A 27,111-nucleotide genomic window follows, 5' to 3' on the forward strand; every position below is an offset into this window, starting at 1 on the left:
GTCCCAAACTGTTGACCATGACCGTGACTCCAGCGCGTAAGTAAACGTGGAACCAGATCGCTCGCCAAAGCCAGGAAAACCACAGAATTTCAGCTCCAGGCGAAAAGCTGCGTTTGCAGCTGCTTCATTCTCTTGTCACAAGGAATGTGCCAGATCAGGGCAGCCCGGCCGGGTCAGCCGCAGGGAAACAGGCTGCAGTTTTATCACTTTTCTGAACAATTTTGTACAACGTGGCTGATTGGGAAGATCACAAAATCACAGAATGTTCGGGGTTGGCAGGGACCTCGTGGGTCACCCAGCCCAAGCCCCTACCCAAGCAGGGTCACCCAGAGCAGGCTGCACAGCACCGTGGCCAGGCGGGGCTGGAATATCTCCAGAGAAGGAGACTCCACAGCCTCCCTGGGCAGCCTGGGCCAGGGCTCCGTCACCCTCAGAGGGAAGAAGTTCTTCCTCGGGTTCAGCTGGAGCTTCCTCTGCTTCAGTTTGTGCCCGTTGCCCCTTGTCCTGTCGCTGGGCACCACTGGAAAGAGTCTGGCCCCGTCCTCCTGACCCCCACCCTGCAGATATTTATTGGCATTTCTAAGGTCCCCTCTCAGCCTTCTCTTCTCCAGGCTGAACAAGCCCAGCTCCCTCAGCCTCTCCTCGTAGGAGAGATGCTCCAGTCCCCTCCTCATCCTCGTAGCCCTCCGCTGGACTCTATCCAGCAGCTCCTCATCTTTCTTGAACTGGGGAGCCCAGCACTGGACACAGCACTGCAGATGGGGCCTCCCCAGGGCAGAGCAGAGGGGGAGGAGAACCTCCCTCGCCCTGCTGGCCACACTCTTCCTAATGCACCCCAGGATCCCATCGGCCTTCTTGGCAGCCAGGGCACGCTGCTGGCTCATGGTCAAGATGGCAGGAATAGAAAGGCTCTCACCTCCCACAGTGCAATAGATAGGGCAACAAGGAGACCCACCCGCCCAGGGAGGCTGAAGAGGAATTTTTAAGCTAGGAGAAAACCCGGGATTTTATAGACGCGATGCCAAATATCACATTTGCTCACATACACCCTGCTTCTTCCTCAGCCATCAGCCAAACGGCAACGCTGATTTGCACCGTCCTGGCGCTGCAGCGGAGCAACTCCACTAATCCATAAACCTCGGCTTTAACTACAAATCCCCAGCCCGTGACACTTCTCTCGCAGTACACCCCATCCTCTGGCTGGTACACATCACAGCAGCCGCTGCGTTACAAACTCATCCGTAATTTTAACAAGTCCTAACCAAGCTTGACAAGGGGCTGTGGGAGACGGACATCCGTGTATCTCACACCGAAGCCTCCCATAAAGTTTCCACCAGTTAGGCAGAGCAGGTCTGGCTCCCGTTGTCACCATGATCTGCCACGTGTCCCCTCTCCGGGTGTTCGGGACTTGCCACGTCCATTTACGCTCCCAGCACCCAGGCTGCGAGGCAGGAAGAGATCTAAAAGCAGGACCGGTGCCTTTGAAGCAGAGCATCGCTCTCATTTACCTGCCTTATCCTTTCTAAACACTTTATAACTACTGACTTATAACCACTGATTTTAATATGCCAATCATGCAAATCCAGACGGCACCTCCGAAGTGGGGGGATTTTTTTTTTTCCCCATTCCTCCTTATTTAAACATTCTTTATTCAAGCTTTCATCATTTGCCAGTTAAGTCAGCTAATTTTCTACTAAACCCAATTTCACTCATGGTTGGAGTGAAATTTCCCTGATTTTTCCTCGTGCCATGTACTATTAATGGCGCTTGAAATTACGCAAATAAAATTGATGAGCGCAAATGCCTTCTCCTCAGCCTGTGCAGCCAAGAGATTTGTTTTTAAAAAACCTGCTTAATCCCAGCTCCTGGAGAAACCTCCCGTCCCAGACCAGCCGAGGACGGCCACCGGCTCGTGCCTGGGCTCAGCAGCTCAGAGCCCTGGCAGGGACCCGGCAGCTTGTCCCACCCTGACACCCCTGACGAGTGCCTCGGCTCAGCCGTGTCCCACCCTGACACCCCTGACGAGTGCCTCGGCCCAGGGATGTCCCACCCTGACACCCCTGACCCAGGGATGTCCCACCCCGACACCCCTGACGAGTGCCTCGGCCCAGGGATGTCCCACCCCGACACCCCTGACGAGTGCCTCGGCCCAGCCATGTCCCACCCCGACACCCCTGACCCAGGGATGTCCCACCCCGACACCCCTGACGAGTGCCTTGGCCCAGCCATGTCCCACCCCGACACCCCTGACGAGTGCCTTGGCCCAGCCATGTCCCACCCCGACACCCCTGACGAGTGCCTCCGCTCAGCCCGCGCTCCTCTTCGGGAGAGAGCAGCCGGAGCAGCTCCAATCCCAGCGGATGCAAGCGCCGAGCTCGCCTCGCCGCCAGCTGCCTCCACCAGCTGTGCCTACTCCAGAATAAATCTCCAGCAGCTTCTTGTCCTGCTATTTTCCCCTTATAGGTACTTTAATCAACCAGGGGACGCACTCCCTCCCCGAGCGCAGTGCAAGCTCTCTGAAATCAGATGACTGCAGGGTTATCTTTACATCCCATTGACCTATTTTCAAATTAACCCAACTTTTCCTTCCACGTTATCACTCCTGGGGCTGAAAAGTCCAGCACTAAATGGATCTTGTGGGCATCTGCCGACAGGCTGTATATCCTATATTATATTTAATTGCATCTTCTCTGTCCGCACCTACTGTCATCAGCAAGGCGGACTGCAGCAGGGGACATGGAGGAGAGCTTCTGTCCTTTCTGGTGCCTCGGCTTCTCCCTGTCTGCAGGAGCCCAGCAAGCACAGAGCCGTTCTCCGGGGGATCAACGGTGCCAGAGCCGAGCCAAGCGGCTCCCGGGGGTCTGCGACAAGCCCCTCACAAGCAATTAAAAGTGCAAATTGGAGCCCACAAGATGAACGCCCCGCTGTGCAGCCTCTGCTCCCAGCGCCTCCTCCTGCTAGAAGGGACGCAATGACCTCAAAAGCGAGGTTTTTCAAGCAATTCCAGTAAGCTTTTTAAGCCACCTGCAATGGTTTTACTTTTGCAGTGCGCATCTGGACCGTTTCTCTGGCCCATCACCGATCCCGTGCGACACGGCCCTGCCCGGCCAGGGGATGAGGTTCAGCAATTAATTTCTTTATTTCCATGGTTCAACAAAAACGTTTTCCCGTCACGGCAGGACGCAGCACTTGCTGGAAACCTTTGCAGCATGTCCCCAGCAGACTGCTGATGCTGAGACTTTGCTGCTCGTCTGCTTCGCTGCTCCAGCGGGTGCGGGCAGGGCTATGCCAGGAGGTCCCCTCTGCCGGGAGCTCCCCGGGAAGGCATTTTTTCTGGGCTGCAAAGATGCGCCATGAGGAGTGAAGATTGCTGGATGCTTCAGATCTTATAACGGGTTTGAAAGCCTCCAGAATGGCGAGTCAGCCGTCCCATGGGGCTGGAGGCTGGGTTTGATCCAGGGACTCGTGGTGGGACCATCTCCTGGTGTGCTGAAACCTCCGTCCCTGCCAGCCCAGAGGGGCTCTGGGCCCCCCCAGGGAGCACCAACCCTATATAAATTACCCAGCAATTAATAATGTTACGATAACCTCTATGTGACAAAGCAGGAGTTTCAGCAATGGCAAGGAAGCCAGCTAGCGAGTCGTCATTTGGCTACAAAATAAACATATTTCACATAGGAGTGCAATTTAACAGCTCAGTAATTCCTGCTAATTTACGCACCTTCCTCTCCTACAAAATGAAGTCCTCAAAGGTGGAAGAAATCCCTCCCCACCCTGGCAGCGCGGCTCATCCCCGCTCCTCACGTGGCCTCTGCCAGCAGAGCTCCGAGCGCGGGGAAGCTGCCGTGATTCACGGGAGCAGCTCTCGCCGGCTCGTTTCCACGTACCCCGCTTTCAGTTGCGGAGCTGCACGGCTGCAGCTCTGCCAGCAGCTGTGCAGGACGGGAGGAGAAGCCGGGGAGGAGATGGGATCCACCGTCCTCCCAGCCGGGCAGAGCCAGACCCTGGGGAAGCACAGGAGGGTGCCAGAGCAAACGACTCTTTCTGGTCAGAAATTCAGCAAGCAACGAAGAAACTTCCCAGGAAAGGGAAATCAATACTTGGGCTCCTCAGAGGAGCAGCGGAAGCTGAGCACTTGCATGCCCGCAGTGCCTGGGCAGACCCTCAGACAGATGGGTTGTCCCCTGATGTCCCCTGCTGTCCCCTGCTGTCCCAGCTGCTCAAAATGAAAGGACAGTTTTAGCCAGATCTTCATGGATATCCCTACAGCAGAGCCGATTTCTCCCCAGTGACGCCGCCGGATCCCTGCCGATCCCATCACCTGCGACACGTCTGCTGGAAACGTGTCCCGGTCAAACTACGGGCTGGAGCACCCAGCGACGCTCAGACACACAGTGGGGTGTCCAGCCTCTGTGTAACCCCCTGCTTCAGCCCTCATCACCCCTGTCTTTGCAAGGGTTTGCAGCGGTCGAGCACCCAAAATCAGGGGCATCATCTTCAGCTCCCCCCGAGCCCTGTAAGCAAACATCCGGCCTTGCCGAAGCCCACAGCATCCCGTACGCAGCCGTGTCCCAGCACAAACACCAAAGCCTGGCCAGAAAAAGAACCCCCCGGTACCTCTAGCAGCTTACAGAAGCGCTCGGTCTCGCGCAGCGGGCACATCTGATGCTGCGTTAGAGGCTGGGGCTTCCTCCCCACCAGTGCGGAGCTGATAAATTGTGGGATTTACCCCACGCAGCTCCTCCAGGACCGCACACGACTGGGCACTTCTGGCCGTTTCCACGAGCGATTCCCGGCTGGCCGCACAGCAGCGGGGCGGGACGTGCCAGCTGCCGAGGGACGGTGAGCCCGGAGCCTGGGCATCGCGTGAGCAGATGCGAGACAGAAAGATGGCTTTGATCTGCCAGAAAATCACTAGAAATGCCTTCATCTGGACATCGTGTTTCCATCCGAACGCCCCTTTTTGCAGCCCGAATACGCCTCGGTGACCGTGGAAAGCGCAGGAAAGCGGCAGCTGTCATTACGTACACGCCAGGCAACGCAGGAGAGCGGCGGCAGCCGGAGCTGAGCCCCGTCCCGCCGCGGTGCCCGCCCTGCCGCAGCCCATCCGTGCTGCCCCGGCACCCGGGGAGCAGCTCGTGGCCCAGAGCACCCGCTGGCACAGCTACTGCTCCGCAGGGAAAGGGCTGCCAGCGCGGCACAGGCACGTGCTCAAAATTCAGTGCCTTGCCAGGGCCAGTGTTAGGAGTCCAGAACTCGACACCGGAGCAATTAAGCTCTGAGAACACTTTGTAAAGCCCTGACCCCACGAGGCATCAAATCCTGTTTTCTTCGACTTTCTGTCCTGCCTCATGAGCAGTTAATTTCAAGGGGGTCACTGCAAAAAGCACCTTTCAGCGGCACCCAGATCAATAGTCCCTGCCAGTCCGGCAGCTCCCAGCACCGCACCCCGGTCTCCCCCAGCTCTCCCTTAGCCCCCATGCCAGCATGAGCGTGCCCATCACCCAAGGACGGGGTGGGAGCTGGAGGTGCCCCCAGCACCCGCTGTGCCCCTCTCCCGAGGGCAGAGGCCGAGCGCATCCCCCCCCCTGCGCCCAGGGTGCTCTGGAGGAAGGGGCTCGGCTCCTTGCGGCTTTTGCCCCAGCGCAGCCATCGCTCCGACGGCACCGCTTGTAATTTTCCAGCACCTCCTGGTAAGCTGCCTCATTAACAACCCAGCTCAGGTCTCTCAGGCACTTCCCCCTCCTCCCCTACCAAGCAACACGCACACACCAGCCTTGGTTCTCACTTCCCTGAGAGCACATTTTGGCTCCAAAGCAGCACAAGGAGCCCTCAGCAAGAATCCAGTGTTTGCAGTCAGGTTTGGGATCTGAGGTTGCCCCGGTCAAGGGGAAGGGGTCCCTGCCCGTGGCGGGGGGGTTGGAACCAGATGATCTTTAAGGCCCCTTCCAACCCAACCTGTTCTATGATCTTTCTTCCCTCCCTGCTTCAAGACAGGGCTTGAAATGCTGCCGGCTCCCTCCCTGCCCACCCAGCACAAATCTTCGATGCAAAACAGCTCCCGACCCCCGGGCTCCAGCTCGACGCTTTCCTTTCCCCCCCGGGAGCGGCACATGCCCGGCGACGCTTTGCACCAGCCTCAGATAATCCCCTGTTTCACCCCTGGCCTGTCAAGATGCATCAGAAGTTCACAAATTCACTGAGAAATTCAATAGAGGACAGAGACCTGCACTTGGTTCGGCTGCAGGAGGAAAATCAGCCTCTGGCAGGACACGGCAGCGGAATTCACAGGTCTTTAAGGTCTACAGTGGGCAAAAGATAAACCAGCAGGGCTGAGCCCAGCAGCACCCATCTCAGACCCCACAGGGGCATTCGGACGGTGCCATGCTGAGCCCTGGAGCAAGCCTGCAGCTCGCCAGAGCTCCTTGGCTGGTCCCCAAACCCAGGGCAGAACCATTTAACACCCCTGCTATTCACCGCCTGGCATCCCGCTGGAGCCCCGGGCATGGAGAGGTGCCCAGCACAACCCAGTCACGCTCCCGACCCGTCATCACCGTTTTTTTGGAGCAGGGACTTACTTTTCCTCCTCGTTTGCCTGATCCCCAAAATTCCAGACCCAATCCCGACCACCCACGGCCTCCGGGCATTGCGATTGATGGAGATGCTAACGAGGAACAGCTCTCAGTAACCACCGGCTGACGTGTGTGCACGCAGACCTTCCACTGATCCCTCGCCAGTGATCAATACGCGTAGAAAAATCAGCTCCGAAATTCGAAGCGACAAAAACCAAACCAGCAGAGAGGTTACTCCATGGTGAATAACTTGCGGGCGCCAGCCTTTGCCCCATGAAGGCTGCGCGGGGCAGGAGCAGCTACAGCTCGGAGCCGTGAAAGGAGCAGAGGGTGCCAAAGCAAAATAAACCAGGAGCAGACTCAACATTTCACATTGCTGGAGCAAAATATCGCCAGACCCACCCCGACGCTGGTGCCTGCCCTGCTGCACGCTCAGCAAGAGGTGCCCGGGACGGGAGAGGACAAATGTAGCCCGGGTCCACAGCAGAGGAAGCGTTGCTGCTTCAGGAGGTTACACGGGGGCAGGAGGGATAAGAAATCTCTTGGGCTGACCCCGCCACAGCGACGCAGCTTTAGCTGTGCCTCGTCCCCGCAGCCCAGCTCCAGCCCCTCGCACACCCCCCGCGCTCTGCCCACCAGCCCCTGCCCACAGCTGCGGCTACGAGTCCCCTCCAGGCTTTAACGAACCGCCCAAGATTAACTATTAGCACAATTCCTGATTAATGACATGTGTTCTGCTAAGCCTCCTGCTTGCTCACAGCGGGAGGAAGGCTTATGTCATCACCTCATCACCGCTAACACCACTCAGGCCCGAGGGCAGGACGTTGCTGAGAGGTCTGCAAGCACCGAGCAGGATTGCCACTTGTCCCTCCCTTCGGGGTCCCCTGCTCGCCCTCCAACACCCGCATTAACCCGTCTCTTGGTGGGCTGCAGGAGGGTCCCAGTGAACACCAGCTCGGTCTCCAAAGGGACAGAGGGGACCTGGCTACGGCCCCAGGTCCTGCCTCTGCTCACCCAGCCCCATCAACATGGAGCTGGACTCACGATGCGGGTGTCCAGCACTTAAAATGTCATCAAAGCCAGGCACAGGACACACGCTCAGGGAGGTGGGGACCGTTTCTGTCCCTGGGATGGGGAGAAGTGCAGGACGTGCAGCCCCAGCCCAGCTCGCTCGCTCCCCGTCGCAGCTACGAAGGGGGAGAGATGGAGCTGCCGCTCCCAGGCATCCCAGGGGACACATCCAAACCCACGTCAGAAGAGGAGGTGTCAACCGATGCCGAAGCTCCTGTGCTTCTGAGAAAGGTGAAATACCACGGGCAGCAAGCAGCTCCCTCCCGAGTCACTCGCAGAGGGAGACGGACGCTGCGAAACCCCCAGTAAGACTCAGCCAGCTCCTTCCCCTCGTTAAACGACCACCGTGAGGCTCTTCATTAAAAAACACAAACAAGAAGCACACAGCGACAACACAACGCTCCCAGCCATTAACTCCCTTCATCCTTGAGCACACAGATATTATTTAGCACGTCAATTTAGCTCAGCACGCCACGTGGAGATTGCCGTGATGCGTGCCCGCCTCTTTGAGAAGCTGCTGCCTCTTACATTAGGACCAGGATTATTTTTTGGAGTTAATTAGTCAGGAGCTAATTCTGTTCATTAATTCTGAATGCCGCAGGGGCTGGGTTGGGATTTTTTGTTGGTTTTTTTTCCAAGATTGTTGGGTTTTTTCACTCCCTTTTCAGCACGGCTCATTATATGGCCGATGCTGGCTTAGCATCGCCCAAAACCTGCCCAGTCCCCGAGGCAGCTTCAGGCTTTTCCCGATTTATAACCCATCCTAATTTGCATTTTCCCTGGCACTTGCCCTCCAACTCCAGACGTCTTGCAGGAGGCGAGGAAACCTTGCGAGGTTACAGGAGGCAGCAGCGCCAGCCCGGTAACAGCAGAACTGCGTCAGCAGAGAGGACGGCGGCACGCTCATCTTCTCCCTCTTACTTTTTCCATCTACTGTTGGTCCCTCTTGCAGACAGGGTGCTGCCTGGAGACGCTCGTAGGGTGGCCCAGCGTAGCTGTTCGCACACCCTCCCCCGGCATCGCCCCATCTCCCGCGGCAGAAGACGCCCATCCCTCTGCGGGAAGGGCCCCGGCAGCGGGAGATTCCCCGGCAGGTCCCCAGGCCGGCACCATCCCCTCCCAAGGAGGGACCCTTCCTGGCTGCCACCCCCAAGGGACAGCCGCCCCAGCTGCCCGCCTCACCGCGGAGCGGGAAGGGAGGGAAGGAAGGAGGGAAGGGAGGGAAGGAAGGAAGGAAGGAAGCTACGGGGGCTGAGCGCAGCCGTGCTCCGTGGAAGAGCCAGCGAGCTGCAGGACACCTGCATCCTGCAGCCAGCATCCCTGGAGAACGGGAAACGGAGCCTTTCCCACACCCAGCCCCAGGCAGGCGTCAGGGGACACAGGGGACGCTGTGCACTGACAGCAAAGGGACTGACGCTGCTCAGATCCAGCGCCGGGAACGCAGGGCAGAGCCTTGCCCCAGACATCTCCACATCAGCCCCATGCGAAGCCCTGCTGCAAAGCCTTAGTTTGCACCAGTCCTTGGATGCAGGAGTGATGGGATGGGTCCCAGCCGTGACGCTGGTGACCTGCTCTCACCCAGCGCTTGCACCAGCACAGCACCAGCGCTGCCCGAGGTGAGCGTGGGGGAAAAGCCAGCCCCGAGCCTTTGCAGACCTCGGGCTTTCATGCAAAACCTCGACGCAACCCACACAGGCGCTGGGGGCAGAGCCTCTCAGGGGGACCACGCACCCGCATCACCCACCTCTGCAGCTCCTTCAGGGAGACCGTGACCCTCAGGCTGTGTCCCAGGAGGAAGAGGGCAGCCAGGATGTCAGCCCACTGCACCATCTCGCCCAGCGGGCCCCCCTTCAGCACCCGCGGACTGAAGACATCCCCCGACTCCTCCGTCAGGAAGCCGATATGGATCAAGATCTGGAGAGACAAGGAGAGGGGTCAGTGCTGGGATGGGTGGTGCCAGGGGAAAGGGACAATTCGGGTTTTCCAGCCCAAAATGGCTCATGGTCCCCAATTTCCTCCAGCTCCTTTTGTGATTACCCAGAGAAATCAGTCGGGTGTAAAGCCAAGTGGTCTACGTCCAACCAGCCAAGACCCAACAGTCAGAGGTACCAGCTCCCATCGACGGGCGCTCCGTATCTTCCAACCGGCTTCGCGTTCCTGATGCACATCGCGGTCCGTCCCGCGGACCAGAGCCGGTCGCCTGGCACCAGCGACCGAAGGGCAGGGCATGGCCAGCACGCGAACGGGCAGGCCAGCGCCCTGGGCACCCCGGTGCAGGAGACGTGCCAACCTTCCCGCCCGCCGCCGACGGCTGCCCGCTGTCTCCCACCCACCAGGACCCTCCTCCAAACTTCACCCCACGTTCAGCAACACCAGTCCCGTGACATCCCGAGCGTCTGCAGAGTCGCGCCCACGGACCGCGGGCCAACCCTGCAGACCCACGGGCTTCCACAAAGGAATTTTCCTCCCCGTGTTCCCAAGGGCTCAGCCCTTCCGTCTCCCCACCGTGACCCCGCCGTGCCGTTTGCTCGTACCTGTTTCTGGTCCCTTTGCCGGCCCTTCAGCTTCTGCTCGAGGCGCCGAGCCGCCCGCAGCCACTGCTGGGCCAAGTGCCGGATCCTCTTCTTCATGAAGCTGAGGGACTCCTTCCCCGTGCCCATCAGCTCCAGGAGGTGAGCCAGGTCACTCCGGAAAGCTGCCTAGGAAAGGAGCACGCTCTGTGTTTTGAGTGGGGGGGAACCGGCCGCGAGAGGAGCCCCTGGGCTGCCCGGGGCTGGCGGAGGGTTGCCCATCGCAGCCGAGGTGCCGGGGGTCATTCCGGGATGGACACAGCTCCCCCCGGTACCACCAGACCTGACAGCAGAGCTCCTCCACCTCATGCACCAAAGCCCAGGGGCCCGGCTGCGCCCAGAGCATCTCACGACATCCCAGATTCCCCAGCACAGGGCAGAGCTGCGGGAGCGGGGCCAGAGGAGGCCCCAGCCATGATCCGAGGGCTGGAACCCCTCTGCTGGGAGGACAGGCTGGGAGAGCTGGGGCTGGGCAGCCTGGGGAGGAGAAGGCTGCGGGGAGAGCTCAGAGCAGCTGCCAGTGCCTGGAGGGGGCTCACAAGGAAGATGGGGACAGACTCTTCTAGCAGGGCCTGCAGTGACAGGGCAAGGGGTAATGGTTTTAAACTAAAAGAGGGGGGATTCAGGCTGGATATAAGGCAGAAATCTTTTACAAAGAGGGTGGTGAGGCCCTGGCACAGGTTGCCGAGAGAGGTGGTTGATGCCCCATCGCTGCCAACATTCATGGCTGGGTTGGACTGAGCAACCTGATCCAGTTGGAGATGTCCCTGCACATGGCAGAGGGTTGGACGAGATGGCCTCTAAAGCTCCCTTCCCACCCAAACCATTCTACGATCCTACGAAAACCCATGTGCAGCACCGTGGCCCGCTGGCTCTGAGAACACTCCCAGCACCCTCGATGCCATCGCCTCCCCCTCCTCGATGCCCTCATCTCCCCCTCCTCGATGCCATCGCCTTCCCCTCCTCGACACCATCGCCTCCCCCTCCTCGATGCCCTCATCTCCCTCCCCCCAACGCCATCACCTCCCCCTCCTCGATGCCATCGCCTCCCTCCCCTCGACGCCATCACCTCCCTCCCCTCGACGCCATCGCCTCCACCTCCTCAGCACCCTCGTCTCCCTCCCCTCAACACCATCATCTCCCTCCCCCCAACGCCATCACCTCCCCCTCCTCGAAGCCATTGCCTCCCCCTCCTCAACACCCTCGCCTCCGCCAGACCCCAGGGCCGGCGGGACGCAGCCTGACCCCCCTTACCTGTGCCCGGGGCAGCGGCGGGGGGGAAGGCAAAGCCACCGTCCGGTTCCGCCACGGCAGGGGAGGGCAGAACCACTCGACCTCGCTGAGGTAGATGAGGAATGAGCACTCGGTGCCGTCCACGCCAAAAAACGCGTAGCAGGGGTCGGAGGTCCACCTGGCCCTCATCCACTGCGAGGGGGCAAAGCAACACGTGGGGCTCGTCCACTGGTCGGGGGGGACGTGGCAGCCCTGCGAGCCCCCCCTGCTACGGGCAACCTGCCTTCTCCACCACCCTTCTCTGGCTGGGAGCTGGCAGCGAGCAGAGGGTGGATCACGGGCTGCAAGCCCGGGCGCACCCAGCACCGGTGCCGACGTTTGCCCGCCCGGTGCCTCCACACAGGGCAGAGGAAGAGCCCGGAGGGTCTGCTGGGGGCTCGCTGGGTTTCTAGCACCGGTTCCAGACCAGCACGTGCATTCCCCAGGGGCACAGCCGTCAGTCCCTCGGACGTGATACACCCCAGGGTTTTCTTCTCGGCCGGGGAGCGAGCCGAGCCGCTGATCTCACCGCCCCGGGCGCAGCGCGGCAGGGAGACGGATCCACCGGCAGCCCCCGAGGATGATTTCACATGAAGGAGAATAACCAGCGACCACGGCGCCGATTTATCATCCCCCACAAGGGCTGTCGCCAGCCTCTTCCTAATTCAACTACAGAAACAAATCTACTCGGGAGACAGGTCGCTGCGCCCAATATGTAAAACGCAGCAATCACCCAGACAGGAGATGGAATTACAGCCTTCCACAATTCAATTATGTTCGGAATTTACGCAAATTGTGGAAGGAAAGGAAGCCTAGCACCAGGGGAAGAGGAAAATGCAACCCCCCGCTATAATTTTAATATAGCCTTCAACATCTTCTCAGGGAGGCTTGGCCCTGCAGAAGCCTGAGCTTGAAGCAGGAGGTTGGGAAGGGGAGGGAAGAGGGAGATGCTTTTAATTAGTTCATGTAAATATGCTCTCTGACAAAGCAATCATGCTCCGGGCCAAATGCCAGGCTGCACTCAGGTGTAAAGAGCAGGCTGGGTCAGGCAGGACATCCTGCTCGAGATGGAGGTCCTGGCCACCTTAACGAGATGCTCTTCTGTGCGCTGCTGAGATTATTCCCCAGACACTAGCTGACGCTCCAGATATTTAAAGACAACGTGACAGTTCTTCCTCCTCGCCGTGCTTCTGTCGTTAAACACAGAAGCCGCAGGCAGGGAGGGCTGCAGGCAGAGCTGCTCTCTCAGAGCTGGCTGTGCTGCTGCCTGCACGCCGCTGCGTACCGCGGCTTCGGTGCTTCCTAGGACCACACTGCAGGTGTACGCCTTCTTACTGGGCAAACAGCAAAGGCGCCCAGAGGAGGGTGGACACCTCCCTCGTGTTTTCTCCTCGCAGCATGGCCATGCTTTGCTTGCCATGTCTTTGGCTCCGCTCCTCCCTCTGCAACCGGCAGCACCTTTCCCCTTTGAAAGCAAACGGCTTTATTCGGGAAAGCATCCCCCTCCCCATCGCCCTTCCCAGTCTAACCCCCAGGGTCGTTGCTTTGTGGCCTTCCCAGAAGCTTCCACCCCAGGTCAAGATCCTCTCCCAGACGGGGCCCCCCAACTCACCTCCACTTTGCCAGCGCAGTCAGGGTATCTGGGGTCCCTGGGCACCTCGCACTGGTCCCTCCTGCCTTCCACCACTGCAGGAAGACAATTTGGGCATGGGGAGAGCTGGGACGCGCCAGCAGAGCAGCTAGAAATGCTGGGATGGGATGGGATGGGATGGGATGGGATGGGATGGGATGGGATGGGATGGGATGGGATGGGGCTGCCAGCCCCCAAGCACGTTCATCGGTGCCGCGTCTGGGCCGTCAGACAGCCCCATCCCACTCAACGGAGCAGGACACCAAAATGTGAAGCACCGTCCCCAAGGTCAGGGAGGAAGCAGAGGAAAGCCCCCAGCCCTGATTCAATGCCGAGAGCACGTTCCCCTCTCATAAGGCTCAGCAGGTCTCTGTATCACAGCTCCCCGCTGCTCCCAGCCAGGTCCAGACGCCAGGTCCCACCTATCCACGCTCCTGTTCATCACCCGTAAGCAGGCTGCAGCCTCTAAGGAAGCACTTGGCAGCCTTTATGCTGTAAACTGGCAGTAAAAATTGTCCTGCTGAGCTGCTGCGAGAAGAGGTCAGCCCTGGAATAAGGCACAAAAGTGGCTAAAAAGGTAACAGGAGCTTTTCTTCCTCTGTGGTTGGATTAATAAAAGACACCGCCCCTCCTATGAGCCCTCCTTTGCCTACAACTGAAAACGCATGAGGTGGAAGAGGCAACAGAAGCACCTTCTACCTGACGATGCCAGCCCGAACCCCGAGAACCACGCAGCTACGCAGAGAAAGGTCTGGAGAGCCCAGCCGCCCTCTCAGCGCTGCCAGACTGGGATGGAAATGGCTCTCCTGGAGCTGGATCCCAGCCTCCGGGCTCTGGATGCAAACCACCCCATTTTTCTGGCCAGGTGTTTGTGCTGGCACAGCTCCTCGTCTTTAACTCTGCATTGAATTCTGTGCCATTCATTTCTGATGGCAATTCAGATTCGTCACCATTCGTCCCCCTGGCAGGCACGAGTCTCCCGGGTGCTGCTGCTCTGCAGATTGATCTCCCCTGCTCTCGAGCCCTCCCCGGCCAAGTGAGGCAACGCTCTTAGAAGATTACTGCTGTCAGAGGCTCCCTACGCAGCCTCCTTCTCCTGGCTGTAACGGCAAAGTGAGAGCCCTGGAAACCTCCGAGCAGGCTCAGACCGCGCTCCGGACCTCGTCTCCCTCAGAGAGACGGCGTGACCACGCGCTGATCCACACGGAGCTGCCCTAGGTCTGCTGCAGAGCTTCGGTGCCCTACCTAGCCCTGCAGACCGGAGTCAGCTGGGTAACCACAGATCAGCAGCCGTTCCTCCGCATTTGTACCAAATTTTTCGTGGTAGGCTTGGCTGGATCTCCCCACTGCAACTGCGTAACACGGAGGAGGTCTGGAGCGTGGGGACCCCCGGGGACACTCACCTTTCCCGTTCAGGAGGCTGTTCCGAAGAATCTGATCTACTTTTATTGCGATGTCTGAGACGTTTTGAGCTATAGCTTGGATCCTCTCCATTAACCCAGCTGCTGGCTGGAACCTGGGGAAAAAAAAAAACCCAGACAGACCCTGAAAGCTTGCTGTCTGCCAGCGGTGGCACCCAGGGGTGCCCCGAGCCAGCGTGCCGGCCGTGGAAGCTGCCAGCAGGTTGAGCGCAGCTCCAGGACGCAACACGGGAACGCGTGGTCCAGTGCGTACCGGGCAGAGAGCTCACTGCCTTCCAAGAGGTTGGACCAAAAACCTGCGTAAATCAGTATTCTGCCATTTTTCACAGTGTGCTGACAAAAACAGGTACATCTGTGCATTTTACATGGGGGAATATTAAATAGGCTGGAAAAAATTGTTTTTCTTATTTCATGTGCGCTACGTCTGAAAATCCTCTGCTGTGATTATTTGCCTTGCGGTCCATGTAGGAAGCCGTGCTGGGAAAAAAAAAGGGAGAAAAAACCCAAAAATACAGAGAAAAGAAAACAGAAAAACCGAGGGAGGGCTGAGGCAGCCGGTGGGCCCGGAGCAGACCGCGGACAGACGCACAGCAGGCAGGAGGACGCGCGGACGGCCTGAGCCAGCCCGCCCGCCGCAGATCTGGGCGAGCGCGTTTCCAGGTCCCGCGGCGAGGGCCGTGCGGGGACGGCGTGCCGGGGCGAGCGGCGGTGTCGCTGGGCTGGGTCTGGCAGCCCCGGCGAAGCCCGCGGGCACCCTCCCGCCAAGGCCTGGGATCAGATTCCACCGGGTCGAACCGCTGCGTACGCCGAGCAGCGAATGAAACCCTGCAATCAATGCCGTCCGGGGTAAACGGCCCCATTAGACTCCTCTACACAACACACCGTGTAGACCGAGTGACAGAGCGCCGGGTGCCAATTAAAACCTGGTGTAATCTATAAAAGGGCAAGAGAACTCAATCCATCAGCAGCGCTGCCCTGCCAGGCTTGGCGCGGAGCAAGCTCTCCACCTCCAGCGCCTTGCCTGCCATTTCCACCACAAACAACCACCACGTCTCGACGAGCGCGGTTATTGCAGTGAATAATTTCCCCTTCTGCAGCATCTGGGTCGTAAGTTTTCCCTCCTGCTGCCGCCGAGATCATTATAATACAAGGAAATGTCATCAGCAGTGAGCAACACCAAAAGGGCTACCTTGAATACTCTTGGCGCAAAAAATATGTGCTGATGTCAGGTCCTTCTCGGTGAAGTTTTATGTTTGTTCTCCAGCAGATCAGTGAACCCGAAGGCTGGGATTTAAAGTACCTCTGTCCTCAAGGCTAAAAAAATCCTGGTTTTATGAACCGATACTGCTTCAGTTGTTGATTTAAAGTCCATTCGCTAGCAGCCAGCAGCCCACATTTTTCCTTCTGGCATGGTTTATGACCATCAATATTCAAGCCGCGTACCTCCACAGGGAGCCACATATCATAGGCTTTTAAGAAATAATATTGAAATGCAGAGGACACCATTGCCCCCAAGTAACTTTCAACCTTTTGCAGAGAACAAACCCCAGGTCTCCTGCCAGCTACAGTACCCGCTGCAGCAGGCAGTTTGCTCGTGAGGGCCTGCTAAAATATGGGCACAAAAATGACCCGTGATGAGCTCTGCTCGTGACCGTGCCTCTGAGGAGATAAAATACTCTCAGTCTGAGGGCTGCACAGCTCGGCCAGCCCTGAAAGCTCTCAACGTCCCTGTCTCTGCAAGCCTTTGTCCACCAGCAAGCAGCCGTCAGACCATGCAGGCGATGCACAGGCGCCCAGCAAACAGGGAGAAGCTGGGATGGGCAGTCTGGAAGCAAACGTCCCAAGGATGCAGTGAATTTAGAGTCAGCGAGCCCAACCTCCTGCTCCAACATCAGGAGAGTGATGTCAGCTTGGTGGAGATGCTGCTCAGGTTTCTCCACCACTCCTGGAAAGGAGAGAGGATGAGCACAGCCACAGTAGCCCTGCTCCCGTGCTTCAGAGCACCAAATCAGCCCATGATCCAACATCTACCTCCTGCCAGAAGCTATCCCAATTCTCTCTTGGGTCCGAACCAGCTCCCACACACCCAAGTAATTAGGTGAATCTCAAAAGTCAACAGCGATCTCAGTCCCCATCTCCCCTCTGATGACCTCCAGACCTCGGCTCAGCCAGGGCTGAGCATCCATGACCACGTTCAAGCAAAAACCAGGATCGTTATCCTACAGAAATGGCTTTCTTCCCAGCTCAGCCTCGCAGGCAGCCGAAGTCCTGCCAGAGCTCCAGCCGCAGCGGTGTTCTCCACCGGGTGATGGATCTGGCCTGGCGTCTATGCCAGCTCGCCCAGCTCTCGTGAGCTACAGCTGCTCCCCGAACACAAGGATTTCAGCTCAGAGCCCCCGGCTGTAAAATGTACGTTTGATCGTCACGCTCAGACAGCACTTCCAGCTCTCGCAAACAATACAGCCACGTCGCATGGGCTCTGTGAGGCTTTGCCCAAAACGCAGAGGGTTACTGAGAAGTGAGACAAGAAGGTCCATCCTGGTTCTTGGCATATATTACAAAGATAGCAAAATGGTAGACAGCTTCCCTCCAAAAAAAGCAACCAGGCTCAAATCTCCCACCACCTGCACACTCCTCACCCTATCCGTCAAACAAATTTCCTCCAAGCACCCGTGACTTCGAGCAAGGGATTTCATGCTCGGGGTGAAGAGCCACGCTCCCACGGCGCGAGCACGGAGGGGCCTCGGTGCCAGCCCCAACACAGCAGCACTGAGTCAGCCGCCTCGGGGTTCTCATCTGCTGGGCAACAGGGCTGTCGCTTGAGCAGCAAATTTCACTGAACGTATTAAAGAGATGACAAGAAGGTTAAGCAGAAGTTGCATCCCCTACCATTACAGTGATTTGTCACCCGGGCAGAGGACAAGAAAATAAGACATTTAAAGCAAAACCTCCAATGCAAAAAGGTTTGCTGTAGCTCGCCAGAGTTTGATGCCTTATTCTCAGTAACTGGAGGCACCTGAAGGGCAAGGGAAGAGGCTGCTTCTGCTCAGCGACAGCGAAGGAGAAGCCGAATGTCCCACCATGTGTCCCCATCGGAGCTGGGACGTCAGCACGGACCCCACCAGCCTAGCGGAAAGAAGAACTCGCTTCCAGAGCTACCACTGCACCGGGAGCAGCGGCAGGCTTTTTTCTTTTTCCATGTTGCTTTTTATATTTTCCTATGGCGACAATATAAATGCCACCAAATTGCGCTGGGGCTGTGCCAGCTATTGAAACTCTAGTAAATTACTATGGGTTTTCTAGAATAAATTTTTCCCTGGGACTTCAAAACCGTTTACTACAGCAAATACAGTACTTTTACTTCTAAGCATCAATATTGATCTCATCTTTATTATTTTCAGATTTATATTTCCTCATGTTGATTAAGATTCAGATCACACTGTGCCTTATACTGCACTGTATACAGTCTTCCTCTCGCTTCAAACACTGCTATTAAGATGTATCTTTCCCCGCCGGTGGATCATTTGCCATATAATACAGCCGGAGGCTGAGTTTTCCGTTACTTTTTCATGCATTAATTTGGTTCCCTTCACTTTGTCTCTCGTCCCCAACCCTGCAGCAGCCGCTCAGACTCAGCCTGTTTATCCCTTTACAAGGCACTGGGTTTTTATTGCCTTTTATAAAAGTGGCATTATGAAAAGATGAATCTCTTTCTATTTGTGTGTTGTCTTCATAATACATGCCCTAAACATATTTGCTTGCTCATCCGATATTTCTTGCTATTAACTGGTGAAAGCAGCGACTTTGGGAAGGCCGATACAGATGGAGCACAGCAGACGTTCTGAAGATAACACAGCAACAAATGCAACATTCGCACAGAGCAGCTTAGCGAAGGAGAGCAACTTGCTCGTTACGACGTCGGCGCGGCCATTGGCCTCTCCGAGATCATCTTCCTCGCCCAGAGACCCAAGGCAGAGCGGAAGGCAGCCGGGGAGGCTGCCCGGGAGCCAGGGCTGGTGCTCGGCTCTTGGTGCTTCCCCGCCCCGGGGACACAAAGCCCCACGACAGCCTCGCTCTCCAGGACAGGGAACCGAAATCCCGAGGCGGCACTGCTGGACAGCCCTTCCCGGCAAGGCGAAACGGGCCTTTCCCTCCCTCCTGGCTCCCGCAGCAGCATTCCAGGCGCTGCCCGTTAAAACAGCCGAGGAATCTCCTGGAGAAACCACCCCCTGGGGATCTCCAGCAGGTCCCCTCGCGGCTCAGGCTCCTCTCCCCATCCACCCCGGCGGGACGAGCTCAGAGTCACCCAACAGCCGGGGGGGAACAAGCCGAGGGGTACCCAGGGACGCAGGGAAAAGCCCTCATCCAAGCACTGGAGAGCTAAAAAAGGTGATTTCAGTCTCAAAGAAGATGGAGCAATTAAGAGCTTTGCTCCTCTGGCGTAAGAGAATCCAAGGAAATCTCATCGATGCTGGAAGCAAAACTTCTTGTGAGGATCCGTGCCCTCGTGCGCATCTCTGCATCCTCTCCAAGGCCGCTCGCACCCGACTGCCCGGTGCCAGGGCTGCCCGTGGGGGAGAGAGCAAGGACACGGACACGAGGGCGTCACCGGGTGGCTGATGCCCTCCTAAAATTAGGGGGACTGTCCCCCGACAGCAAGGCTCGCAACGGGGGGTGCAGTGGGAGAGGCAGCAGTGGCCAGGTGGGTGCCCTGCTCATAAGGCTCAGCTTTGCCTTTTGTGTTTATCTTGAAATCCTGGTTTTAATCCTCGTCACTCCAGTGCCGGAGCTATTACCCTAAGCCTGGATGAACAAGTCCTGGCTTGGTTTGAGCTCGTGGTCCGTGCCGTGGCGGGGAGGCGGGAGAACGGCCGAGCCCCCGGGGTGCCGTGATGGGGAGTGCGGGGAGGGTCCCGCACCCTGCTCCGCTTGGGAAAGGCGCAGGCCCCCCCACAGCAGAACAAAAGCCCAAAGCCTTGGCTGCTACCAGCTTGGCAGAAATTTATAGCGACTTTGGGGGCAAAAAAAAAGTGCTGGGGCTGAGGCACGGCCTCGCTGCTTTGCTGGCCCAGCACGGGCTCTGCCGGGTCGAGCAGCTCCTCCGTGCCCTTCCCGACGTCAAACAGGGACAGGGGTGCTGCACCCAGCTGTGCACCCTCCCGAGAGCCACGTACCAGAAGGCCTGTACCACCGATAAGCGGCTTTATGCTTCACAGGCAGCTCCAGCCAGTCAACTGGATAAAAATTGAAAAAATAAATAAAAACATATCAAAAAAAAAAAAGAATCACAGAACAGCATCTGCTTCCTTTCTGGTATCTCGGTGCACCACAATCTTTTCCATTACGTCTCCGGGCTGAGACAAACAGCTCGGTCTCCACTCCATGAACACCTGAATAAAGAGCTGAGTTTGTTCTGGCCGTGTTCGCGCTCGCTGGGAATTCACCCTGGGCAAATATCCCAAAGAACACGTTTCGGAATGGGAACGTTCCCTGGAAACGCATTCGAAGCAAATATCGGATGATGCATGGGCAGAGCCCTGCCCGAGCTCCCCCAACTCCAAGTTACGTAGTAAATGGTGTAATAAATACGGAAGAATTTTTTTCACGAAAGTATTTCCGTTTATTTTCACGTCAGTTTACTGTGGGTGATGCTTCTCAGACCATTGCACTTCGAGGACCAGAGCCGGAGCTAACCCAAAGCCCGTGGCTGCACACCCAGCGAGGACGCTGCCACTTTTGCAAGCTGGCAATAAATTTCACGAAGAAAATGATGAAAACCAACTCTCCAGTCAAAGCCAGTATCTCGCCAACACAGAGACAACTTGCCAGCAAAGTATAATCAAGATCATGAATTCAAATATTTTATGAATGATATAAAGTGCTCTGAGCTCCTTCCCAAGCCGAACACGAAGCTGAAGCTGCCAGCCCAAGCCTTCGCTTTCCTCCCGGCTCCCGGAGCCGCACGCCCGCGCAGCAGCCGGTTTTATTTATGTGAAGACGAAGGGTCACAGCCAGGAGGGTGACGGGATCCGCCACTTCGACGCTGTAAATCTGCGCTGGATTGGGGCATAAATCAGGTACATTTGCCTACGAGCTTGAGCGGCCTGAACGCAGGCTGCGAGGAACGGCCTCCAGCGAGCTGCGGAGACGTTGCCAGCCTCGACCAAGAGGGACCTGCCCAAAAGCCCCAAAATACCCAGTTTTGACCACGATCCCCGGGGCCGGGTTCCCCCGGGCGAGACGCTCTCCCGAGGCCGTGCTTCTCTGCAGCCCTCAGCCTCGCGTTTGCTCTGCCAGCCGCGCGCTCCGTGGGCACAGACACACGCCTCATCGCGGCAGGGTTCCTTCGGCAGCCTGGCTTCACCCCCTCAGCACCCCAGCCTCCCCAGACACCCCCCCCCGGCACCGGGAAGCCCCCGCGCCCATCCCGGGGCGGCTGCTTGCTCCCAGCTGCTCCCGCCTCAGGGCCACCCGACGGCGGGCTCACGGGACCTGATCTTCCTCGCAGGGCACAGCAGCCACACAGCCTGGGCAGACGCACGCCGGGGCCACGCTCCTGCCCCCCCCAGCCCCACCGCCAGCCCCCCGACGCCCTGGGCTCCGCTTGCCCCGGCAGACCGCGTGCTGCCCAACACAAAAGCACAGCGCAGAAAGCACCACCTCACCTGCACGCGTCGCGAAGCCTCATCTGCAAAGCCCCGCGACCACGCAGCTCCCGGCGTGCCGGATTTGGAGCCGGAAAGGCACGAAGCAAACAGAAAGCAAAACCCATGGCACAGGTGGGTTCGGCACACGGAGCAGGAGGTGCTTGGAGGTGCCAGCCTGGAGCAGGAGGGGACGGTGTGGGTGCCCTGGGTCCCAACGAGCCCAGAGCCCCTCGGGCAAGGTGGGGGCACACGGATGGATCCTGCTAGCGGCACACAGCCACCTCTCTGCTCTGCCTTCGAGGGAAATGCGATTTACCTCGGCTGCCAGGCAGGAGTTTCCCCGTGCATCTCCTCCCCTGACCATGATGGGGACCCCAGAAGTGAGGGGTCCTCACGGCCCCCCGCGCTGCACCCATCCCCTGTAATCTAACGCTGACAGCATCCAGGACCAGGCTGGAGACGTCCTCAGGAGCCGGCAAGAAACAACCCGCTGCCTCTGCGGGGCTGAACCAGCCTGTGGGACCCGTGAGGAAGGAGAGCACCGGGGAGGAAGGCTCCTCGGCGCTGGCTGCCGGGCTCCCCTGCCAGCCACAGCCCTGGTGCTGCTCCCAGGCCGAGCTCTGCCCAGCAGAACAACCACCCAGCACAGCTGGGCTGAGCTGCAGGACGGGTCCTGCCTTCCCTGAGGGCTGCTCTGGACAGCTTTCACCCCGTGTAGCACCAGCCTCACCTTGCAGATGCCCTCGCTGAGCCCCGCACCGCGCCGAGGAGATGGGGAGAGGATGCACGGAGGGGTCCCCAGGCACCAGCACAGGCTGGGGCGGCCCTGCTGGAAAGCAGCTCTGTGGAGAGGGACCTGGGTGTCCTGGTGGACGACAGGGTGACCTTGAGCCAGCAGCGTGCCCTGGCTGCCAAGAAGGCCAATGGGATCCTGGGGTGCATGAGGAGGAGTGTGGGCAGCAGGGCGAGGGAGGTTCTTCCCCTCTGCTCTGCCCTGGGGAGGCCCCATCTGCAGTGCTGTGTTCATTGCTGGGCTCCACAGTTCAAGAAAGATGAGGAGCTGCTGGAGAGAGCCCAGCGGAGGGCTACGAGGATGAGGAGGGGACTGGAGCATCTCTCCTCCGAGGAGAGGCTGAGGGAGCTGGACTTGTTCAGCCTGGAGAAGAGAAGGCTGCGAGAGGACCTTAGAAATGCCTCTAAATATCTGCAGGGTGGGGGTCAGGAGGATGGGGCCAGGCTCTTTGCAGTGGTGCCCAGCGACAGGACAAGGGGCAACGGGCACAAACTGAAGCAGAGAAAGCTCCAGCTGAACCCGAGGAAGAACTTCTTCCCTCTGAGGGTGCCGGAGCCCTGGCCCAGGCTGCCCAGGGAGGCTGTGGAGTCTCCTTCTCTGGAGATATTCCAGCCCTGCCTGGCCGCGGTGCTGTGCCCCCTGCTCTGGGTGACCCTGCTTGGGCAGGGGGTTGGGCTGGGTGACCCACAGAGGTCCCTGCCAACCCTGCCATGCTGGGATTCTGTGAGATCGCTCCGGGCTCACCTGGATAGCAGGGGACCGCGGCATCCGGCAGCGATGTCGCCAAAGCCAGCTTATCAACGGCAGCGGCTCAGGAGCTACGCGAGCCAGGCTGGCAGGAACATCTCCCATTTAGTGTCATATTGCAAGACTTTTAATTAGTGGGGGAATATGGAGTCATGTAATGATTACAAGAACAAATACTTAGAATGTGTGGAAATTAACTGAGCCTTGGCAGTAATTAAGCTTGAAGATTAATCAGTCGTTAGCAAACAACACCCTTCGCAGGCTAACCACTCAGTGGGGGAGAGGGACGCGCTGCAGACCCTGGGGTCCCTGCTGCCAGCTCCCGGGGGGCATGGGGCAGGTCGGGGGCGAACCGGCCCCCGGAGAAAGGCTTCGCTGAGCCCCAGTGCTGTCGGGTCACGGTGCTGGCTGGGGTCAGCCACTTCAGACCCCCTCCCTCGCGCTTTCCAGCGGGGAACCAACACTTCCAACTAATGTTTCCCTTGCCCAGTAAACAGCTCTCCAGGAGGCTTCCATAAGTACTTCTAATTTCCTTCCCCTCTGATGATTTACAAGGGTTGCATTCAATTAACAGTGGTATTGATTTCTCTGCAGCTGACTGGCAGGCTGCTCGCTCTCATCAGGGAACCCATCGCTCACCTTCCCGGTGCGGGCAGAGGGGAGCCCGGGGGGGCTGGAGGAGGGATCCAGCCATGCCCAGGGGGCACAGCAGGCTGGCTCACGGGTGCAGCCTGTGTCCCCTCACCCCAGTGTGACATCCCACAAGAACCCCGGGCACCTCTTCCAAGGAGGATGTTGGACATTTGGGTCTCCCGAGAGTTGCGTCTAAAGCACTGCAAGATGCTGGTGGGCTACATACAGAGGCACCTACACAGCATCCAACGGCACCTATGGAGCAAGAAACATCTTGGTGCAACTTTCAGCTGCGTAAAGCTGCCTGCCTTGGCAGCTGGGAGGCTTTCCAAGGCAGGTCATTAATTACACCCTATTTATTTAAATTCCCCCTTGCACTTTCCAAGAGGAAAAGCCACCCCTGCCCTCTGCTGGAGCGGCACCGGAGGGGGACACTGCTCCCGGGGGCTGCGAGTGATTAATTATGGAGCTATTCCATAAAGCCCACCAAAGCTTTCACCTCTTCATCTGGGCTCTGCAAACCCAAGCCCTCCTGATTTCATCAGAGATTCAGTGTTAAGCAGGAGAGCACTTTGTAAAAACAAGAATTAATCCACTTTTGTGCAGGCGGAACTGCAAAGCCCGTGCTCGCGGCTTTGCTGAGCAGGGAAGGAGACGACGGCGGCTGCCATGCTAACCAGAGACGCTTTAAAGAATAAAATCCCTTTGAAATTAGCACCCTTTAATTGTATTATCTCTCGCTGACAGCTTCAAGTCAGTCACTGGTGATCAAAGAGACAGAGAAAGGGGGGGGAAGTGGAAACAAGCCTTGGTGGAGTCCCAGCATCCCAATAACGAACACGAGCAGGGCGTCCCCGTGGCCACGGGGCTGATCCAGGTCCAGGGGACAGCGCTCGGCCCTGGCGCGGCTGGTGGGTGGTCCCCGTGCCCCCTCGGCACTGGGGGTCCCCAGGGGCTGCAGCCGGTTACCCCCCAGGAACAGGGGCCTCAGCACGCCTCTGCCCAGCTCCGTGGGCTCTCAGCCCGGGTTTCGCACCGGCTGCTGTTTGGTTTCTCCCGGGACGCTCCACGCAGCTCCGGAGCATCCCAGAGCATCCCTCAGCGCAGCGGGGTCAGCCCGGGGCCCGGCTCTGCGCAGAGCAGGGCGGCAGACAGGGTGTCTCTGCCAAGGTGGGTCACCGCGGACCGGGGAGCACGCCTGGCAGGGAGACAGAGCCGCGCAAACCCGCAGAGACCCAGCACAGCCGTGACGCGGCCAGCGCACCTCCTCCGGCCACCGAGCTCGGCCAAACCCGGGGGCCGTGGGCAAGGAGGGGAGCGCTCGGAAAACGCTTCGCAAGCGTTTGCAGACGCTGCCGGTGCTTCGTTACAGACCGTGACAGCAAACATCCCTCCACAAGAAAGCCCTCCAGGATGGCTGCTTCTTCTGGAGATGCTCTGCCCCACGACCAGCGCCTGATCTTCAGAGCTCAGGTGAGAACGAGGAGATGACACAGATCGGTTTTGTTGCAGCATCAAGTGAAGGCACCTGAATGCTCTTAAGGGGTGATTTATAAGGAGCAAAAGGTGATAAATGAGTTGTCCCTGACAAGGAACACTCTGTTGCTGAAAGTTGAGACATCTCTTATCTCAAGCCCACCTCAGCACGCACACAAAACCCAAGGCTGCTTTGACGGGTCAGGTCCACGAGCTCCCATCCTCTCTGGTCTCTCCAAGCAACCGCCCCGGAGCCGCTGGCCATGCAGCAGATCCCCAGCCTCAGCGATCGCTGCCCGTTCACATCAACCCTTGTAACTTTGTCTCTCGGCTGCTGGTGTACAGAGATCACCAGCACCTGAAATTACTGGTTCTTTTAAGAAGAGACTGGAGAAGACAGCCATCAAATGAGAGCGAATGCCTTCCCGCTGCTGGCTTAGTCAAGCGCCTTCCTCTCGGTGATTACCACTGTCTTCCTTGCATGCTGGGGTACCAGACAGCCTCGTAACGACTAAGTCCCCAGCACCTGCCATTACCGAGGTACATTACATTTTTCAGAGGTGAAATTACGTCACTTAAAAGGCAAGACCATGCGCTCCGAGGCTGCCTGTGCAGCTTTAATTCATGTGTGCAGGCAGTACAGCGCAGCCTTTAATTACAGGCTCACTTTATTTTCCATTACAGGCACAAAAGAGACTCGTAAGGAAAGCGAGGGAGAGAAATGGGAATGCAGATGAACAGGGAGGCCCAGGCAGGAGCCAGAGGTGGGAATGCCAGGCGGGAGCTGCCGGGATGCCCCGCAGCGCCCGCGCCGCTGGCACGTCACCTCCCTGCCACCTCTTGCATCTCATCTGCGATTCCACCTCGATAAAGTCTACTCTGGCATCTTTTCCACGTTGTAAAATTTGTCCTGAGCTCTGCCCCTCCGTTTTTTCACCTCTGCCCCTCCACATTCAAGTGGCTTTAGTTACTATTTTTGCAAGCCTTGACGTGACAGCAAAATTTGTATTAATAAATGTTTAAAGGCTCTCAAAGCAAAGGGAAGCGGCTCTTCAGCAAGTTAGCGTGTCGCGATGGGAGGGTCTGACAGCATCTCTCCAGCGGCCGGCCGCGTCGCGGGAGCCAGCACGCCAGCCCTGCCCGACAGGTTGCTCCCGTTTCGTTTTAAGCCTTGCTCAAGTCCAAGACGGAACACCTCAGCCCTGGATTTCAAACAACAATCCTCTCAACAGCTGCCTGAGGAATGTGGGCAGAAAGAAGCTGGCCTGAGCTCGCTCCGGGGTTTAATGGCAGAGGGAGCACAGCCCAGCGCGCCAGGTACTGCTCCAGCCATCGGCGGGTCCCACCTCCAGCTCCAGCACCGCTCGGCGAAGGGGCACCCCCACCACGAGCAGCTGGGACAGGCGCTGCAGGCGAGCCCCGAAATCACAGGAATTTCAGAAATCCCAAAGTAAAAGGTTTCCAGAAATTGGCAAACAGTGAGAGTGCGAAAGACCTGCCCCAGGCCCCGGTGGGCTCCACCACCCCCACGCGCATCGGGGTCCTCCGCTCCCACAAACCCCCCCAGCCCGGCGCCGCTCCGCGGGGGCTGCATGGGGCATCGGCGCGGCCGACTGACCTGTCCAGAGGGAATCGCGCTTCATCCCCTTTGTGGAAGTCAGTGCTATTCTCCAGCCTGGCCAGGATGTCCATCCTCTTCATCAGCACCTCCAGCATGTCGCTCATTCGCCGCAGCACCCCTCGGGACTCCAGCGCGCCCATCACTGCGGGCACACAAAGGGACACGGTCACGGGCTGCCTGTGTCGGACCCCGTCCCCAAGCTTCAGCCCAAAGGCTCCCCGGCCCCACTGATGGGCTCGGTGGCTTACGGACCATCTCCGTGCCCTGCTGTCCCTGCTGTCCCCTCCCTGGCTTTGCCAGCAGACCCACAGCCCCACCGCCGTGCCCGAGCAAGGGTTAATCCCTGCCCGTGCCCAAAGCCAGCCAGGCAGCCCGAGTTCCAGCCTCCTCACCAGCCTCTCCGGGCAGGAACTCCTGACTTGTCCATTCCATCCATCCCATCCCAAGTACTTATGGGAAACGAACATTATTTTCAAACACTAACCAAACAGCCTTTTATTCTGCTCTTTTTATTCTTTCCCCTCTCCAAGAGCCCCCCCCCCTTGGCAGCAGCCTGCAGGGGATGCGTAAGGAAAAGGATGGGAAACACCGCAAATACACGGTCCTCCCCCAACACATCCTCCCAGCAGCACCGGGCTTTCCTGTGCCAGAGAAGAAT

The 27,111-nt window shown here is 58.3% G+C and overlaps 1 protein-coding gene across 2 annotated transcripts in view; it reads right to left on the reverse strand.

The window, feature by feature from the left end:
* MGAT5B (alpha-1,6-mannosylglycoprotein 6-beta-N-acetylglucosaminyltransferase B) overlaps positions 1–27,111 on the reverse strand; it is a 74,739-nt gene that overhangs the window by 19,272 nt on the left and 28,356 nt on the right. For both annotated transcript variants that reach the window (XM_075440962.1, XM_075440961.1), the window contains 6 exons: positions 26,451–26,595; positions 14,519–14,631; positions 13,098–13,171; positions 11,468–11,638; positions 10,178–10,342; positions 9,388–9,557 (listed from right to left, as the gene is read on the reverse strand). In XM_075440962.1, the coding sequence (XP_075297077.1) occupies positions 9,388–9,557; positions 10,178–10,342; positions 11,468–11,638; positions 13,098–13,171; positions 14,519–14,631; positions 26,451–26,593 (836 nt within the window). In that variant the 5' untranslated portion in view covers positions 26,594–26,595. The remainder of the gene's footprint in view (positions 1–9,387; positions 9,558–10,177; positions 10,343–11,467; positions 11,639–13,097; positions 13,172–14,518; positions 14,632–26,450; positions 26,596–27,111) is intronic.

The sequence above is a fragment of the Opisthocomus hoazin genome, chromosome 21 (genome assembly GCF_030867145.1).
Source record: "Opisthocomus hoazin isolate bOpiHoa1 chromosome 21, bOpiHoa1.hap1, whole genome shotgun sequence".
Taxonomy (NCBI): Eukaryota; Metazoa; Chordata; class Aves; order Opisthocomiformes; family Opisthocomidae; genus Opisthocomus; species Opisthocomus hoazin.